The sequence below is a fragment of the Stegodyphus dumicola genome, chromosome 11 (assembly GCF_044657685.1).
Source record: "Stegodyphus dumicola isolate Sdum_Otavi_A_Nest chromosome 11, ASM4465768v1".
NCBI lineage: Eukaryota > Metazoa > Arthropoda > Arachnida > Araneae > Eresidae > Stegodyphus > Stegodyphus dumicola.
In genome coordinates, this window is record NC_140778.1 from 135,498,581 (window position 1) to 135,519,458 (window position 20,878).

The window sequence follows — 20,878 nt, forward strand, 5'->3', positions numbered from 1 at the left end:
AATTATTTGTCGCATCATTAATGGCTGAATGTATTTGATTGGTAAATTTAATTATTTCATTGTCAATATCTTTGCATGCATTTATGACTGGGTTGCCGGGTATTGTGCTGGATGTGATATTCGTGACCCCAGCTGTATGAAACAGGGAGGGTGGATGAATGGACGAATAGATTTTTAAGAGAACCAGTAATGGTAGGATGAAAGTGCAGAGAGAGACGAAATATCATAGTTAAATGGGAAATAATGAGATGTGAAGAAGTCAATAATGGTGGATCTGTTTAATGCGAAATGTGTGGGGTCGTCGGGTGCTAAAAGTGAGAAATGATTTTTGATTGATAATGTCAAAGAGGACATTGCCGTTGCGATTTCCACGGCCAGGGTTTCAGCTAGGATGTTTTGCGTTATAGTCACCTCCTGATAGCGAAACAGGGTGGGGAAAGTATGAGATTTTTAAACTCTGTAGGATACTCCTGGAACAGTAGCTAAAAGTCACTAAATTTAGAAGGAATTTCCGCTAAAAGTAGTAGCTAAAATTAAAAAAAAAAAAAAAGTATAACCCATATTCCATAATAGGTTTTGTTACTCGTCAGTTTTTAAACTGAATCTTCTTAAAAATATAAATAATGTCCAAATTTTTCTCTGGACCATCAAAACGTAGTGGTCCGTGAACCACCGGTTGGCGACCGCTGATCTAAATAACTTGCAACTGCATGGGAACATTGTCGCCGCCTGGTGTCAACTATGGAAGATAAAAATAAATACTTCAAAATGTAAAATTGTACAATTTGTCGATATAGAAGGAATATGAGTACAAATTGGGGTACAAAGTTTTTAAATGAGATAACCCCAGTCTCTTCTTCGAAGTATTTAGGTGTCATATTAGACGATCGGCTCACCTTCAAAGAACATGTAAACTACCAAGTAAATAAAGCAAACGGGGTTTTCATGGCCCTCTATAATGTAATCGGAATAAAATCAAAACTAAGCATTAAAGTAAACGCACCTTATATCTAACCTTAATGAGACCAGTTAATGCTTTATGCCGCCCCGGCGTGGTCCATTGCAAACCAAACAGAAAGAAGGAAAATTGAAATACTACAAAATAAAATTTTGAGAGCTATAACAAATGCGTCATGGTTTATCCGAAACACGATAATACACGCAGATTTAAAGATCAAATCCATGCCCGAGGAGATTCTAATGGAGGCGCATAACGTTTTTGAAAAGTTAGAAAATTCCCCAGTTATACATTAAGAGAACTAACAAATTATGACCCTACGGTGGATAGCGTAGTAAAAAGACCTCGGTCAATTCATCACAACGCGAAGTGGTAAATGTATATATCTACATAGTTTGGCAAAACGAAATTGGACTTGGAGCAAAGCAGGATAGGATATAGACATTGTGTTTATTTTTAATACTCTCATTATTTTACTTATTTAATTGGATAACTTGTGATTTTGATACTAGCTAAGCCAGTGATGGCGAACCTATGGCACGCGACTAAAATATTGCTTCCTTAATCAATAATCACAATAAAATGATACTATGTAATTTAAATAAGTGTTTTAGCCTGTTCTTGAACGTTTCACTAACTTATTGCATAATGCCACTGGCTTAGGGCCTAATCTTAGATATAAGATTTTCATATATCGCCATAGAAATTATATACATGTTTATTAACCCAATTTATGACGTTTCAATTGTTTGGGTCAAACGTATTACTTGTTACATGGCAAAAATACGCCAAAGTTGAAGCAGCTAATGTTTGATAAACAAATTTAAATTTATTGCAAACTGCCGGTGAGTTTTAATACTTTCATTCTTAAATAGATTTTCTGTGCTTCAGGTCTTGAACCCTCACAAATGACTCCAGCAAAAAAGACAAAATTAAACATTGATAGTGGACAATCATTTCAAGTAACCTGGACAGAATCATTTGGAGTTAATGAACAGAATAGGAAAGCATTATGCATTCTGCGCGGGGAAAGTGTTTTGTGTCGCACATCTAGTGTCAGACGGCACTTTAACCCAACCATAAGATTGCTGCCCAATTTGATAAAGCTGAGAGGAAGGTGTTTATTAATGGGAACTTGAGGAATTATAATTATCAAAAAGTTGGCTTTTGCGATTATCTGTCTAAAGCGAATCATCTGACAACGGCCAGCTTTCAAATTTCACTATGCCTAGCAAAATATGGTAAACCGCTCTCCGATGGCGATATAATCAAAGAGGTTTTGGGTACACGGCACCCTCAAAGAAAGGTTTTCGGCACACGGCTTCAGAAAGGTTAGCCACCATTGGGCTAAGCTTATGGAATTAGTGCCTGGTAGAGCAGGCCAAGGACTCCTTTTTGTGTAAAAAAATATATATCTAATGTAACTCATCAACATGTGGTATGCATTTCATTCACTCGCAACAAGCACGTAACTACCAAAATTCTCTCAGTAACCCTACGTTTCAATTACAAAGAAATTATTCACTAAGAATTTATTCTTCAAAAGCTATCTAAGACTGAAAATTATTCTTACCAAAGGGCTCTAGTCCTGTGAAGTTAAATTATGTGTCCCCTTCCCGTGGCTGAGAGTGCCTAAATACAGATCCTAGCCAGTACTTCCCAGGAATTCTCCTGAGTCAACCTCGGGGGGAGACTACAAGGACAGCTAGCCGACAGAACATTTAACCGTAGGACATATGTGACAAGTCATTTTAATTGACAGGACATTTAGCCGGAAACGACGTTTAGCGGACATATACCAAATAATTATTTAAACTTGCTATCAATTACAAAGTTCCCGCTGATTTTCCCAATATTTAAAGCATTTTTTCACCTATCTGTAAAATTCGTTTTTCGATTCTTCGATGTGCTTTTTAATTCTTGTGGAATTTATCACAGTTAGATACTATACAGGGATTCTAAATTGTTTTTACAAATTAAGAGGTGTGATAGTACTCATCCAAATGAGCAATAATTACCACAGAACATAGAGTCGTATTCCGCTCTGAGAGGCAGAAAAGAAGAAGATTAGAATTCCAACCTGATCTTATAACAGTGTTTGAAGAGCGAATGAACGAGACTAAAAGCTGCACAATCAATTTAGTGAAAATCTCACAGAGTGCACAAAACGAATAAAACCGAAAAATTGTCGTTCGAATGTTAATTTGAGCTCAGACTTTGATGGCAAACACTCAGATGCACATTTTGGTTGGCAAGGTCTCAACATCTCAACTCATACCATTTGCAGAGTCCAAGCTTTGCAAGAGACAGATTACCCTTTTCGAGTTCATTTCTGTCATTGGTTCTTGCAGCAGTGTGCGGCGCAGGTAGATTTCCCATCGGAATGTGCTATTCACGGACGAGGCAACTTTCTCACAGGCCGGCATCTTCAATAGCCACAACATGCACGTGTGGGCAACTCATAATCCACACGACACACGTCCACATGCATTCCAAACCCACTTCTTCGTGAATGTGTGGGCGGATATTGTTAACGACTACATCATAGGCCCATATCTCTTACCTGCACGTACAAAAGGCTTATGTTATCCTATTTTTCTGCAAGAGGTGCTACCGGAATTGCTGCAGGATGTTTCGGCTGTCGTTCGTGATCGCATGTGGTTCCAGCATGATGATGCACCAGCCCATAACCACGTGTGGGTCCGCAATTACTTGAAAGGGACATTTCCGGGCCAATGGATTGGCAGTGGTGGACCCGTTCGATGGCCACCCCGTTCGCCAGATTTATCCAGCTTGGATTGTATTTTATGGGGCCATCTGAAAAGCATAATTTACGAGACTCCCGTTGACTCGCTGGAGAACCCCATTGCACGAATACCCATTGCGGCTGCAAGTGTGCACGAAATGCCTGTCATTTTTTAAAATGTTCCTCAATCCCTTCTGAGACGTTACCAAGCATGTATTACTGCTGGCGGTCCCAATTTTTAACATTTATTGTGAATACGTATTGCTACAAAGAAGCACTTTGTGTTGATTTTGTACATAAACACATTTTCCTCTCATGTCGTTTTTTTTGCGTTCCTGCCTTAACCTATCACTTTAGACCCTACATTCCTATAAAAAAATCCGCTCCACCACCCCTCCAAGTTAGCCCATGATCTATGAAACACCCTGTATGCATATATCCTAGAGTTAACGTCGTAGGTCCCGCCTACGAGCACACTTAGTTCTATGTTGTTCAGTTGTTCGTAACTTCTGTAGTAGAGCGATGCTCGATTCCTCTATTTTTGCGGGATTAAAAATCTTGGAATACTCAGTTCTATCACATCATTTTTATTGACCACGCCTCTCGGTAAAAACGTTACTTAGGTTAAAGTTTAGTGAAATGAACAGTTGTATAGTATTGCATAATGTTAACATAGGACAAAAATATTAAGAAGTCCTTCTTTTTATTCAGAATTGAATTAATTTTTGCAAACACTAAATTTTCTCTCTTTTCCCCCCGTATTTCGAAAAAGGTAGTGACTTCCAACTCCAAATAAACTTCCTTCCATATTCAAATCCCACCCACTAAGCAACTGGGATCGGAGTGTGGGCACGCATTTTGAGAATTTACCGAAATCCGTGATGCTAATAATATAAGATAACTGTTTATTAAAGTAATATAGTGTATTATGTTTAGCAAGTCCTGAGGTGTATTTTTCAATGTAATCGGTTATATTAAATTTTTTAAAACTGTCCTCAATATGTTTTAAAAATTTATAAATATTTATGGACGTGAACAGTAAAATATATGTTCTCAAAATAAAAAAAAAGTTTAGCATTTGCAACAAAGAGATTTAAATCTGGTAGTTCAAGCTTGATTTTAATCTAATGTCTTTTGTTAAGTTTGATAAATTTGTGTGTAATGCTGAAAATTAAGAAAGAAAAATGGCAAAAATAAAAGTATAATCAATCCTTCATCACTTATTTATATATAACCATTAGAGAACCAATGAATCATTAGCTACTGAACGAAGTAAATATTTCAGGGACATAAGTTCTAACTTATTTATCTATTTTTATTTTTATTTAATTATGTTGAGGACATTTAATTTTTATCCGGTTAATAATTTTTCATTTTGCCGGGAAATTCTACAATTACGTTGATTTGTTCAATTTCAGCTACAATTTGCTCTTAACTGTTATGGTAAGTGCCAATGATATCAATCATGGGAAAAATACTTTCAAAATGGGAAAATTTTATCAACAATTGTTACCCATTTTTAGGCCATATTTTACAGACAGCAGTCCTTCAAGCGTAGGCATTGCATTTTATTTCGGAGTTTTTCATTTGACTATATTTATTTTGCTAAATAACCCTTTCACTTCTGCATTTCGGCCCACCAGCGGCCGAGCGGTAAAGACGCTGAACACTGGTAGGTCGGTCCGAGGTTCGAATCCCGCGAACAAGCTGGCTGCATGGGCGTTTTCGTGGTTTTCCCCGTGTGTTACGTGTATACGAGCCAGTTTCCCTTAGAAAGTCCTCCACGAAGGCATCCCTCCCTTTAGGCAGATAGCCCTCGTGTGCTTTGGCATAATTGAATAACCCATAACCCATAACCCCACTTCTGCATTTCAATCGGCCAAATTAAGATATTAATTACAAAATGCTGCAATATTCCAAAAAGGATTCTCTCCACTAGCAACAAACTGATGATATTTCTTTATTAATTAAAAGTACTGATGATATTTCTTTATTAATTAAAAATTTTTCAGTAAGCATTTATGCAAAAGGATATGTAACAGCTATGTCAGTTTAGCCTCCAATGCCATTTAAAGCGAAAGCATGAGTACATTAATTTACGAAATTGTTTTAACAAAAAGGTATCCATACTTCTCCGACCAGATGCCGTTTCCAGGGTCAACACGAGAATACATATTACATAATATTATATACAAATAACTAGACAAAGAAGAATTGTGTACTTTTACATTTTACAAAAATATACACCATTAAATTTCGGTAAATAATACTCAAAATGCGACCGCCGAACCCGATCGAAATTGCTTAGTGGGCGGGGTAGAAAATATAATTAAGTAGAGCTGCAGTTGGATGGCAGCACTTTTTATGAAATGCTAAGAGTGAAAATTTTGTTTTTGCAAAAATGATGTTAGTTTTGAATAACACAAAACTTTTGAAAATATTTTACTTCTTAATTAGCGTTATGAAACAGTTCATTTCTATAACCATCAACTTAAATAAGTATTTTAGCAAGAGGCGTGGTCAACAAAAAAAGGTTTTACAGAATTTGCTCGTTTAATTACAAGATTTTTATCACCAGAAAGGTCACGAAAATTTGCTTTATTTAGCATAGAAAAGCGGAATGATTCGATCATTAGGTTTTAGTGCATAAAATGCCTACGTTTAGAAATTAAGCGAGTCAATCCTAGAGTTCAATGTCTTCTCTCGAGGCGAACGGAGAATATATATTTTGCTCCTTTCGCTACGTAAAATTCGTTTTTGCTTCAAGCTGTATAATATATACATGTATATATATAATATATATATATTTATATACACACACAATTTTTTTCCCCGCAATAAAAAATATGCAATTATTCGGCTGTCTCAATGTGATGAAATGTGTTCAGGTAAAAATGTTTGAAAAGGCATGTCCGATACCGCGACTTTAATGGTGAAGCTTATTTTAATCTTAAGAATAGTGGCTTGAACTGCCTCTTCTCAGGTCACAATGAATCTGAATGGTGTACTATCGGTAACTAGAATCTTAAAAATTCTCTTTTTTTATTATTTTTGATAACAAAATAAAATACATTTGCTAAAGAAACCTTCCACCGCAAACATTTCCCTAAAATGTATAATTCAAGAATAATTTATTTTATTATTTAAATTTGGAACTTTCAATCCCATTTCGTACAATCGTATTTATTGAAGTATAGCCTATTAATGCTGTTTTCACATGGAAGCCCTGGTTATCGGTTATGTAAAACGTAAGTTCTGAAAAAAGGAGGCACTCAGGTAAAAATCAATTTCAGTAATGGGAGAAGCGCGACGAGTTTATGTGGAACGGAATGCTGCGTTATTTATCGAGCGAAATAGTAACGAAATGTGAAAAAGGTAACAGATAGAATTTTGAAAGCGACGGGAAAAAAGATATTAGAAACTAATGTTATTAAATAAAGAAGAAATAGTATCGTTAATTCTAAGTATTCAGAGAACTCCATCTTACTAAATGAAGAAGTTTTGTATATAATTAATCCCAATGCAAAGCGAAGATGCAAGTAAGTGTCTTTTGGTGAAGAACTCTGGAAAATTTCTTTATTTCTCTTTTTCGAAAATACGATTCACGTTCCCTGGTGAGAAACTCAAAGCTTTTGCAGTCCGATATGTTAAATCACACAAGAATGAAATACAGAGATGTGATCTTTAAAATAGAATTTTTTATATGAGGGGAAAAAAAGACTTAGAAAGTGAATTAATGTAGAATTAGAGCAAATTTGTGATTGAGGAAAATATTAAATATTTGTTGGAGACATAAGGACAAAATTTACTAAAATTCTAGGGCATGCTCTTGTCTAAATGCAGGCATTGTCTGCCAAACGTGCTGCCGTCTAAATATGTTTCCTGCAAACCAGCTGTCGGTTAAATATCTTGTTGGCTAAATGTTCGTCTCAGTTAAATGTCCTGTCGTCTAATGTCCCAATCACATTATGTTTCGGCTACGCGGGACTTCGTCGAAAGGGACAATTCTCAAAACCCGCACAATTCCAGGAAACCCACGTAGCTAGGTTACCATTTTCACTTACTACAAAGACTTGAATGCCAAATACTAATCGATTATCGCTCAGATTGGGATCACGTGATGCTTCAGAAGCAGAACTTTCGTCTGATTGGGGGGGCTGTCTCTACCCGGGACTGAAGTCCTACCGAGACATTTTCGGTGAGGTTTGAAAAAATCTCGCATAGCCGCAACATTGTTTCCATAACTAGGCGGGATTTCACTTCAGGCGGGGCTCTTTTTTTTAGGAATCCTCCCGTTTAAACCAGTGCTACCAGAAATCTTGTTTCTGAGAAAAGTCCCGTGGGACTTTTCTCAGAATGCCATGTGTGACAACCTCTTTACTGTCTGTGACGGCTAAATGCCTAGTCGGCTAACTGTTCCTGTCCTCAAAATGTTCTATCGGCTAACTGTTCGAGTCGGCGAAATGTCTTGTCGGCTAAATGCCCTGTCGGCAAATGTCCTGTCGGCTAAATGACCTGTCAGCTAATAGCTAATAGCTATAGGTTAAGTATTTTGTGGCCCCATTGGTTGCTAGACTTCTATCCGTAAATATTTCTGCTGCAGTTCAAAAGGTCGCATTTATTAAAAAATGGAATAATATCTGAAGTAAATAAGCGAAGGTTAAAGATTTATTTATTACCTTTTTCACAACGCAGTCCAGACGATGGTGTCTTACAATCACATACTGCTTCTTCCCCGAGTACTCTACAGCTGCCGTCATTCATGCAAGGATTGGGTGTGCAAAGATCTGAAAAGCAGTTCAGAAACTCATATTTTATCTATCATAAGGACTTTTCATTAGAATAGTAATTTTACTGAGGTGAGAATTATAGCTATTAGTTAAGCGAATTTAAAGAATGTTTCTGAAATTTCGCAAATATCGCGTTTCACTGTGAATTTCAATAGCATTTTGGTTTTTTACCATAACTGTAAAATTATCTTCTTTTATATTTAAATAATTTTAATGTAATCTTTCATTTAAATTAACACGAAAAATATATTAAAAAGAAATTCAGTTTAAAAATCAAAATCAGGATTTTAAAACTTGAATCTTCTGTCCAGTTTTGCTCAACTTCCAGAGATATCACGTTTTTGGAAGTCTTATAACAATTTGCTTCTATCATTTACCAATACCGATAAGAGTTATAACATTGAACAGTCTTTTCCTGAATTGCAGAAGGTGAACAAAAAAGCAAATTTGCGTATATACCAATATGATGAATGTACTTTGATACTTTGAGTGGTATACTGGTATTCAGCAGAGATGACTTTACCTGCTCTTTACAGTTAACTGAGGGAGTCCTTTGAGAGGCCTGACTTTTGGAAAAAATCTGAAGGAAATTCTTCATGTGAGAAGAAAATCGGAGAAAAAAAGAAAGCACTCTGCTTTCAGAAGAGACGAAATAATTCCTTCCGATAGTTTCGGCAAGCCGATAGATTCTCAGCTGCGAATAAAGGGGCCGGGCTTCAAGAAGACGTCAGCGCGTGGTTGGCATGGAGGTCCATGGTGGTTGGGCTGCATCACGTGTGGTATGCACGTTGCTTCATCATTCGTGTATAACCGAAACCATTAAAATAATAATGCCCGAAATGATGGGGGAACATATCGTAAGAGTTTGAACATCGACTTGAATTTTCACGATATTAACAAATAAGCTTGTATTGAATTGCCCTTCACATATGCGGAAATTTAACGCATATGTTAAAAAATATTTGAGTTCCTGTATAATTTGTTGTGTAATATAAATGGGTATGTTTGCTTTACATCTTTCATAGTTCGTCAAATACATTCATGTCCATAAATTAAGGATAATGCAAAATCAGGCAAAGGAAGAGTTAGAAGCAAAACAAATTTGACTTATTTGTAAAGCTTATTTATTAAACAAAAGGTAAAGAGAAAAAAAGATGCTATATGTTTGATATTATTTAAGAAATTAGCAATTATTTCTTCCTGGAGCAAATTTAAAAAAAAAAAAAAAATCTGAAATGTTTCAGATTTTAAATTACGTCCAAAGGGGCTTTTTTTAACATCTTGTGTGTTACCTTTCTTTATTAAATATCATGTTCCTCGCACTTAAACCATAAGATCCAGTGCAACAGCAATATCGCAAAATAGTTTTAAAACGAGCATATCTTTAGAATTTCCGATACAGAGACTCACGCGCTGGAGATAAAAATGTTTTTTCTGCACAACGTTGCCATTGCTCGCTTTGAAATCCTTGAGTTTGTTAATCAAAAATTCGTCAAAGTTTTAAAAAATAGGAAATCGTTCATAAAACAAATTTCAAATTTGGTCTTTCACATGCTCATATTCGTTGGAGGATTACGTTATTCAAAATTCGATGACTCTATGTACCGTTGTTTTATCACAATACGAGAAATATACATACATTTATGCAGATTTTTCATTATTTAATTTCTTCAAATATAATGCAGGACTCTAACATTTTGTGGCAACAGTTTGAAAAGTGAACCGACATTTATGAGTCCGACGCAAAATGCCAAAACGAAAGTAATAGTCCTTCGGGATTCAAATCCCTTTGGACTAAAAAAAAACCTATTTACCAAAAACCAATATTACATGGTTGGTATGATTGTTAATACATTGTATGTCTCCCAGACGATGCAATACAGTCCGTACAACGCCTAGGCATGCTGAGTATCAAATTATCGATCTGATCTTGGAGGATATTACACCACTCAAAAAGCAATGCTCTCCGAAGTTCCGGTAGACATGCAGGAGGAGGTTGACGGGTTGCAACTCGTCGGCCAAGCATATCCCACACGTGCTCTACTGGATTCAAGTTCGGTAAGAAAGCTGGCCAGTCCATACGGGTGATATCCTTCGATTGAAGGCATTCGCTTACGATGTTTGCACGATGAGGACGGGCGTTGTCATCCATAAACACAAATTGTGCGCCCATGGCGCCCCGAAACAAACGTTCATGTTGTTCCAGAATGACGTCCCATTAGATTTGACTTGTCATGGTTCCAATTTGAACATGCAGGTCAGTTCTGGAACCCAAAATAATTCCACCCCAAACGAGCACTTCTGCACCACCGTAACGGTGTCGTTCAATGATGTTTTCTTGGTGTAACGGGTATCTGGAGCTCTCCATATGAAAGTCCGGCGAGAATCAGACTGCAAGCTAAACCCGGACTCGTCGTAAAACATCACAATCCCACTGTTGCGGTGTCCACAACGCATGCTCTCTACTCCAGGCTAACCGCAGGCGACAGTGAGTTGCAGTAAGTGGAACGCATCTGACAGATCTATGAGCATATAGACCAATTTGCCCTAAGCGTCTGTACACGGTCTGCCTTGAAATTGTCGTACCAGTGGCTGAAGAGAGCTGACGAGAGAGGTCTGAGGCTGTGCTTCGCCTGTTTCTTTTGGCAGTAACTGCCAAATACCGGTCCTCATTCGGCGTTGTAGCTCTGGGGCGACCTGTGCTGTAACGTCTACTCACATTACCATCATCTTGGAATCGTTGTCAAAGCCTGGAGATGACACTCTGGGCAATTCCAAGTTCGTCTGATACTTCCAGTTGGGTACGCCCACATTCCAGACATCCGATAATTCTCATCATCCAAATGCGTCCTTTGTGTCATAACTATTCCGTTATTGCACTGAAATACTTATAAAGCGCCTGCGAACAATTTTACTTCTTTGCCTGTATTCCTTATATATCTCTCTCTTACACTCTCGTCATTGTGACGTACCATCGGTGTCATATGGTTGCTTCCTGAGATTTGCATATGATTCTTGAAGATGTGTGTAGTGATTTTACAGGTGATATATTTATTTTAGAGTTCGATTTCTGCGTGACTCCGAATTACCCTTAATTTATAGACATGAGTGTAAATACGCTGAGTAATTTGATTATCCTATATCGATTATCCTATAGTCTATCAGAATAACTGTGCAGAAGTCATTATTTTAAAACCAAGCGGGGCCAAATCTTTAAATGCCTTTCCATTGGAATAAAGTTATTTTTCAGATTCATGTTTTTTAACCCTCTGAGAGTTATGTCCGGCTTTTTCCTGTCATCAGAAGTTTTGCTGCTGATCATATATTGGCTTATAATTTAAGATATTTTGCTTTCTTACTTTCCTTAATAATGTAAATATGTTAATGAATGTAAGTTTATGAAAATAGAGACTAAAATAAGTAATTATACAAACTGAATTAATAAATGCTATTTAAATAGCGGTCTCCATGACGGATGTAAAATCCTGTGTCGCTCAGAGGGTTAATGGGATTGGTGAAATATAAATTTCAGCTTTAAAAGTGTTCATTTAGCTGTGCGCCGGCTACAGATATCATTTCAATAAAAATTAAAAATTAATGGGGGTAAAACTATTTTTATCCCCTTTTATTTTAAAATGTTAATAATATAAATTCGTGGCTGTGAAGATTTTTGCCAAATTGTTAGTATAAATTCTCAGTCGACAGAATATGGGGAAATTACACTATTTTCCCCACAACCCCGCCGCTAATTTTGTATTTTTCTTCCGTAATAAAATCACAACCATATGTATAACGTAGCAAACGTAATATACTAAATTAACAGAAGAAAATCGTCTTCTACTCTTTCTTACCTATTTCACAGAATTCTCCAAAAAATGGCTTCCTACAGATGCATATTGCAGCTTCTCCACTAATCTCGCAGCTCCCGCCGTTCGTGCAGAGATTTGGTTTGCAAGGATCTGTAAACCAATTTAATATTGCATATAGCTTACATTATGATGAAGTGTTACATAGGGGGAATAAACGCTGCATTAGATGGAAGAAATTCTATGGTTTTTCATCTTACCACTTTGACAAAACTCTCCAGAATACGGTTTTATACAATCACACTTTACATTTTCTCCAACAACTTCGCAATTGCCGCCATTCATGCAAGGATTTCGAGTACATGGGTCTGAAAAATAGTTTAAAAGTTCATATTGAATAGAAAAAAAAAAAAAAGATATCGTCTTAAACGCAAATAAATTTGCAAAATTTTCTTCATACTTTGTTCGCAATATTTTCCAAAATACGGCTTTTTGCAGTCACATGTAAAATTTTCTCCAACAACTTTACATTTACCGCGATTCATGCAAGGATTTGCCATACAAGGATCTAAAAAAACAATTTCAATTTTTATAAATGGATTATAACGAATATTAACGTCGGGGGAAAGAATGCATTGAATAAATGAGTGAATTTGTATTATCTGATTTTTACCCAACTGGCAGTGCTCTCCAGAAAATGGTCTCCTGCAGTCACAGATTGAATTTTCTCCAGTAATTTTACAGTTGCCGCCATTCATGCAGGGATTTGGCGTACAAGGATCTGAAATACAGTTAAAGAGGTCATATTTACTTGATTTCAATTAAATATAGTTCTAACATTTAATACAGGTATTTGGTGAGACTTTATAACTCAAAAGCATATATTATGCAGTTAATTAAACAATTAACTGAATAATCTATGGTTTTGAGTCTGATAATTTATGGTACTGATGTCTCAAATATCAAATATTTTAAATAATTATTAATTAAATTTAAACGATGTGTATTTATCCTCTGTTTATAATAATTAAAGAAAGTTTATCATAATTTTAGTAAGAAAGTGACTAAATTTCGTTAATTATTGTAAAGTCATGTAAAAAAATATCTTAGTCACGCTATTAGAATCGCGTGTGATGAAAATAGAAGTCAGGTATAACTATAACACACAGTAAAATCGTGTTTACATGTGATTCAAAAACGTTATAAAAAAGAACGAAGAACTTATTATTGCGTATCTGATAAAATTACGTATTCGTGTACTAAAAGCATGTGAAGAGCAGAAACAGAAGATGCTCAGATCAAAAATTTAATTTTAAATTTTAAATTTTACTTTGGTTTTTCAGCAACGTTTCTGTTTTGCTGGTACGTGACTCCGTACTTTTCCCCCTTTTTAGGTTTCACTGATTATGTATTTTCTTTCATAAATCTTACTAAATATTTAATTTAATTAAGATTTCAGTTGCCTTTTAATTGTTGCTCTTAAATATTTTTTCGATTTTTACATGTACAAAAGCCTAGGCAATTTTGACTTTTCTATAATTTTGTGGTGTCTCAGTAACTTATACATTTTACAACTTTGGTATCCCAAGTTACTAACTTTTAGAATTTAAAAAAAAAAAAAAAAAAAAAAAAAAAAAAATTTTCCTCTTTTTTCTAAATTTTGTCTTATTGTTTGTCTTTTTTATATTACGTACATATTTTCACTTGAGTCACATCAGAGCAGGTTATAACTTGATGGCTGTCTTTTAAAATTTTACACTTTCATTTTATATAAAAATATTCTAATTTAATTATTTTAAATTTAGATTTAAAAAAGAATATGTTTGATTATTTGATTTTGCAATTCATCCAAATATAATTCAGAAACGTGGATCAATAGTAATTCCTTCAGTTGCTCTTTGACAGAGACCATGGAACTATCGACTATTATTCCTTATTTTCAATTACTATTTAATGGTTTATGATTATTGTTTTATTTTTGCATTAATTTCCTTTTATTTCAGTTTTGTTTCCTAACATTTTGCTTCAATTGTTTTTAATTTGTGACTTCCTGTTGTAATATTAGCCATTATTGTTTGATACTACTTTTGTATTTGGTCTCTTACTAGAAATACGATGTATTAAAATCTAAAATCATAGAAATGCAATTGGTGAAACTATGATAATATAAATACTAAAACTGTATAAGTATAAATGTAATAAAATTATGTATTCGGAACAACGGACAACGAAACGTCTGTATCTCGACTTTGAATAAACCGGGATTTTGAATAACTGAATTTTTCTTGATGTGTATCATACTTCAGAGAAAAATACTTCCCACTTATATATCATCACAAAATGAGTATCTGTCAACATAAATTAATTTTCTCTCAAAAAAATTATTTCTCTGAGAGTTAGGAATACCTTGAATTTTCTACGCATTTCTCTCAAGCAGTGTGCGCCATATAATCAACCATGAAACCAGGCAAATGGAATTTCAGTTTTTTGTAGTAAATAACTGTTAGCTGGCAGTTGCACTTTTTAACAGGAGTCGATAAAATAATTTTGCCTCTTTCAAAAATTATTTTCACTTGAAAACTCCTTTTTACGAATATCAATATATCAGGTTTTGTCAAAGAAAACTAATATTTAGATCTAAAAATTATTTCAAATTAGTAAGATGTAAACTTGTCTTGCAAATGAATATGACATTCCTGAAACTATTATCTTGCAGGCATGCTCCATAAAGAGAAGGTATTAAAGATTTTTTATACATCAGAACCCCCAGTTGTGAAATTCAGAATTTAATCACGCAAATAGAAAAGGTTTTTTTTTTTTTTTTTTTTTTTTTTTTTTATTCTGTTCGTAAATTAATCTGTTCATTCATGTATTCAAGAAAAAGATAAATACTTCGCTAAGACACTGTAAGCAAATGAATTTACTAGTAATACCCAGCTTATAGTAAATACCCAGCTTTGGAAACTGGCTAGGATACATCTTACACATGAGAGAAAACACGTTGCGTATTCTTGTTTTCTCCCCATGTGTAACATGTATCCTAGCCAGTTTCCATTAGAAAGTTCTCTCCGATTGCATCTCTCTTCTTAGGCACATAGCCTGCTTTTCCATAACAAACTAAACCAAACCAAACTGGCACTTTTTTATGAACCACAATTTTAGCAAAAACTTCTTTTGATATAAAAAATTTTATTTTAAAGCCTAAATAATAAAATAAGCCTTGCAAACCGATTTTAACTTCTGAATGAATACCTGTCTCTCTGTGGGAAACTAACCCTTAGACGGAGGCTTAGACATTTAAATGCAGGAAAAGCCCTCATCAATATGCCAAAGACTTGCTCTTTAAGAAATACGATGAATTTATGAAAGCGGGTAACGTTTTTGTTCCTGAAAGTACTAGAAATGATCATCCTAAGGGATGCAATCGTGGAGGTTCAACCCTATAGATAGCGGTCAGATATGGATAGAGCTATGGACAGATGCAAGAATGCAGATTCAACGGTATGGACTTCTCAAGGGAAAAGGCACCTGCTGCCTTCTTAGAGCGATGTAACCAAATACAGGGACAAAAATTACCTTCTTGTACAGAACTTTACGTTTGTTCCCAGCTTCCAGATGAAGCTTCGGATTCTAAGGAAATTTTTCTCCTGTTATCTAGCTCTATCCATATCTGACCGCTATCTATAGTGTTGAACCTCCACGATTGCATCCCTTAGGATGATCATTTCTAGTACTTTCAGGAACAAAAACGTTACCCGCTTTCATAAATTCATCATACACTGCTTTACAGCTATATTTATATCGGCTGAGTCTTGTGGTCAGAAAGTTTTGGATTTTTCTCTTTTTTTTTCTTACTAACACAACTTCATAAAAATCTCTTTCCATAATTTCATATCGTGTATAGCATTCTCTCTCTTTTGGTTAAAGACATTTTAACTGATCAACTTCTTTTCATTGATGTGCCAAAAAACGTGTCCTATCCTTCTATCATCCTTTAAAATACTACATTATACTATATATTGACGTTAAATTCAGCCGAATCCCAGATGAGCTATTTTTTAGTTTTTGAGTAAAAGTGTAATTACAATCGGAGCCCTAAAAAAAGTGAGGTATTTTATTTCATTATTAAACTATTTGTCTTCATTTCAATAATTTGGTTATTTTTTTACTAGAAAGCCTGGCGGTCATACGAATTGACCGCTGCTCTAGATATTATAAATTGTAATTAAAATGATTTGTGCAAAGGTATCTGCTAATTCAAACTGAATTCAGTTCAATTTGCGTTCAGTTGTAAACCATTTCAAAAACCGATGATTGCTAATGCAAACAAATGTTCACGCTTCCCCTGACACGCTCATTTCGCGTTCAGCTGAAAAATTCAGTTTAAAATACAATGTAGAAATAAAATCGGGCAAAATTTTAAACTCTTTACGAGAAAGGATATTTAGCATAGGAGTTTGGGTAAACCTACCTGATGAGATGTACTACGCACAACTCGTTAGTTGGTTTCGTCTCCTTTAATTTATGAACGTTTGCAAGTTTCTAGGTAATTCATATATAAATATAGTTAAATGCATAATAAGCAACAATTGTATGGATTAAAAATATTTAAATGTTCTTAAATACCATGATAATTTAATTAAAACAATGATAACTGCATGTATGGTATCAGTGTATATGGACTATTTGAATGCCGTGGCAACCTAACCCCATTGGCTAGTACAGTTACGCAAGCAACCAATAAACTATCGGTGACAGACACTTAAGCCGCATATAATAATTTTTTGTTTATCTTATTACATCTTAATGAATTTTGATTTTAATTATTTATTTTTTAAATTTATTAATTACTTTATGAGCTATTATATTCATTTATTTTGCGCCTCTTTTCTGATTGGCTTCCATGGGGCTCCTGCATTTCTAATTTTAAAAATTAAGCCCTGAACAGTTATTGGTTAGCTCGTTTCTAACGTCGTCAACAACATAATTTCTTCAATAACTTCACTCTTGACATCATTCGTACAAACATTTTATGTTCAAGCATCTAAAAAATCGTTTAAAATCTCACCCATAAAATGAAATACAAGTAGAGTATAATAGCTTTCCAAATTTCATAGTATGAATGCATTCTAACGTAAACGGGTAGAATAATATAATAATAGTTCATGGAAAGGGACCTGTTCAAAATTTTCCATATGATACGAAGTTTTGTTGCGTGCGCCTTCCTCAACATGTAAATATTTACCTTGCGATTCAATTAGACTCAGGCGTGTTTCACCTGAATGACAGCTACAGTAATGCTTTATTTCAATTACTTGTCTCGGCGTTACTAAATACCATTACACCATAAAAGAGTAATCCGCGTTTACAACTCACTGATAATTTACCTCAAAACTGGCTTAACCCTGATTCTGTCACTAAAAAACTAATATGCCAGGCGACTGCTTTTATTTCTAGCACTTAAGGATTTTTTTCTCTGAATCTAATGATCCCATGTTTGTAACAGCTTTGTTCAGAGATCCAATGAATTTGAAACATCTAACTTCCGCGACTATTGCTAATGTTGCTTTGGTAACGCTGTAGCGGAGTGGACAGAATTAGAGTAAGGATAAATTGGTAAAGTTCTAAACCGAGCTTTCACATAAAACTTTGTGAGGCCTGTAAAATTGTCTGAATATTTCATTTTCCATTATAGTTAACTATTAGCTTTATTACCCTCTTCCTTTCCTTCAGAATGTGTGAAACTTTAACATCATAGTGATTTACGCTAAGGAATGTTACGGCGTTAAAAAAACCTCTATCCGTGGAAGTTGAGAATGATTTTCTTACCCTTCTCGCAATGTTCTCCAAAAAATGGTTTCTTACAGGTGCATTTCGAGACATTTCCGACGACTTTGCAACTTCCCCCATTCAGGCAGGGATTTGAACTGCATATATCTAGAGCGCAATTAGGTATATTTTAAAATCTCTCACTATGCAGTAATGTAGTGCAGATACATTCATCGCTGGATTTTATTTCTACTTACCTAACTCACAAAATTCTCCAAAGAATGGTAATTTGCATTCACAAAAGGTGACTACTTTCTCCCAGTTTTTCAGAGACTCCCATCCATTAAATCTGCACGTGCCACCGTTCTTGCAAGGATTTAAACTGCATACATCTAAAAATTCATGCTTAATTAAATGAATTAAAATAGAGGTCAATAATACATATTTAGAGTTTTATTTAATATTAATCATGCATCATTTAAAGATATTTATTAACATAAAAGTATATAAAATATAACTATTCTTTCAACATAAATACAAAATTTTAAATTGTACTTATATTATGTATTGTGTATCTTTTAAACATATTTTATTATTCCCATCCATTAAATCTGCATTCTTGCAAGGATTTAAACTGCATACATCTAAAAATTCATGCTTAATTATAAGAATTAAAATAGAGGTCAATAATACAGATTTAGAATTTTATTAAATATTAATAATGCCCCATTTAAAGATATTTATTAACATAAAAGAAAATAGCATAAATTATAATTATTCTTTCAACATAAATACAAAATTAAAATTATACCTATATTATGTATATTGTATCTTTTAAACATATTTTATTAAAATAAAAATAAACAACATGAAATATAGGTATTCCTTCAATATAGTTAAATAAAAAATCAAATTTTAAGCTAATGTTGTCTCTGCACTGCTTTACTTAATATCGCATTATCAGGGATATAATTTGTAACATTCAGTTTGACACATAATTCTGAAAGTACAGTAGAAGAACAACTGCTTTTGTGGATTTAAAATATTTTTCATATTAGAAAAGATTTGTTCACATAGATATGTAGAACTAAAAGTGGAAAGAAGAGAACATGCAATTTTCTTCAAACAATTAAATCTCTTTTATGGCATCCAGCAGTTTAAAATAGCTGTCGATTTATCATAATTATCTTCCATATTGTTTCGTAATTCCATAAATTTTTTCCATAATTCTGTAGATGTTAAGTCAATAAGTTCCAAACCAAAATTATCAACTTCCATATACTCAAAAATTGACAAACTGAATGGGTAGTAATGGGTCTATTAAATCTGGTTTGCTTACGAAGGAAAATATAGACATACAAACTTCAAAGTCTTTGCATCTTTTGGAAAATTCTTTTTTAAGTTCTTCAGCGTACGTTTGAAGATCCTCTTTGTCTAATGTCGATGTGTAATAAGCGCTTTAACAGATGGGAAGAATTTATAGGTGTTAGTATTATTATCACGGGAAAATATATTTAATTTTGCTGCAAAGCCTTTCCAATGTTAAAAAAATTCAAGCACTCTTTTTCCCTTTCCTTGTAATCCTAAGATAAGACCATTGAGATGTTTAGTTATATCAATCAGAAACATCAATTTGCACAATCATTCTTTATCGTCAAATTCGGGGAAATGTTTCTCCTTATTAAGAAGAACTTAAATGTGTTCATTGTATGGCACGAATTTATTCAAGACATTAACTCGACTAAGCCAACGGACATGGCTGTATAAGGGGAAATCCGCGTATTAATTATTTTAACAACAGTGTTCGTTACATAAATTAAGCGCTGCGACGAAACTTTGGCAATTAAACTTTCCTGATATATTATGCAATTGAAGTTCAATTCTTTGTGTCCAATATGATTTTCAGTAAGTTTGACAAATCCCCTTTCTTTGTCAGCCCTTGCAGTTAGATCCTCGGTAGTTACACAAAATATGTTGTTTATATTAATGTTTTTACTTTCAAAATAATAAATTATTTTCAATGATTTAAGGCAATGATTGTGGCAGACAGGGGAATGAAGTAGCATAATTCTTCATAAACTTTATGGCAAGATCGAGCAATTACTGCAAGTCGCGCCAACATCATTTACAGTAGTACTTTCAAGAATGCTGCTCAAAGGCATAGTTTCCTGTAATTTCCAGAATTCTGTTTTGTTGTTACATTTCTGCAATTTAAATTATTTGTCTTTCAATAGTTCGCGCAGAAGCCTGTAACTTTTTTAATTCGGAATAATATTGTTTCTAGATTTGCTAAATCGCTGAGCAATATTTCAACCTTTTTTAAAAATGTGTCCTTTATATATTCGCCTTATGTGAAAGGTTTGCATTTGGCAGCTACATAATAAGCAATAATGAAACTACATCGGGTCTACATATTTTAGTTTGGTTCCAATTGTGTGACAAAAAATGTAACTTATTTCTTATGTCTATTAATAGATCTTTTTATAACTTAATATTTTTCACCGGAATTCTAAAATGCGCACTCATGTTTAGTTTGAAAATGTATACACTTGACGTGTGATCTACGACGCTTTCGCGACATAACACACATACAGCACGATCCTTTTGTTGTATTAATCCATATTCATTCATCTAAGAATCTTGAAAATCACGAACATCAAGAGGTATGAATTGTAATAATAAGTAAACAAATAAAATGCAAATTTTCGCAGTGGATGGCGTCGTAAAAGTAAAAGTAATTTATAGTTCGCAATGTGCATGAAACTAATTTCTAATTTGGACTAAATCACACTTGATACTCGTATATCGG

The 20,878-nt window shown here is 34.2% G+C and overlaps 1 protein-coding gene across 6 annotated transcripts in view; it reads right to left on the minus strand.

Annotated features, from left to right (window-relative positions):
* The window catches only part of LOC118202366 (uncharacterized), an 82,807-nt gene that overhangs the window by 17,292 nt on the left and 44,637 nt on the right, over positions 1-20,878 (minus strand). For 5 of the 6 annotated variants that reach the window (XM_085827226.1, XM_085827224.1, XM_085827227.1 and 2 more), the window contains 7 exons: positions 18,327-18,461; positions 18,130-18,237; positions 12,974-13,081; positions 12,761-12,868; positions 12,561-12,668; positions 12,346-12,453; positions 8,384-8,491 (listed from right to left, as the gene is read on the minus strand). In XM_085827226.1, the coding sequence (XP_085683352.1) occupies positions 8,384-8,491; positions 12,346-12,453; positions 12,561-12,668; positions 12,761-12,868; positions 12,974-13,081; positions 18,130-18,237; positions 18,327-18,461 (783 nt within the window). The remainder of the gene's footprint in view (positions 1-8,383; positions 8,492-12,345; positions 12,454-12,560; positions 12,669-12,760; positions 12,869-12,973; positions 13,082-18,129; positions 18,238-18,326; positions 18,462-20,878) is intronic. The other variant, XM_085827225.1, reaches the window with a different exon arrangement.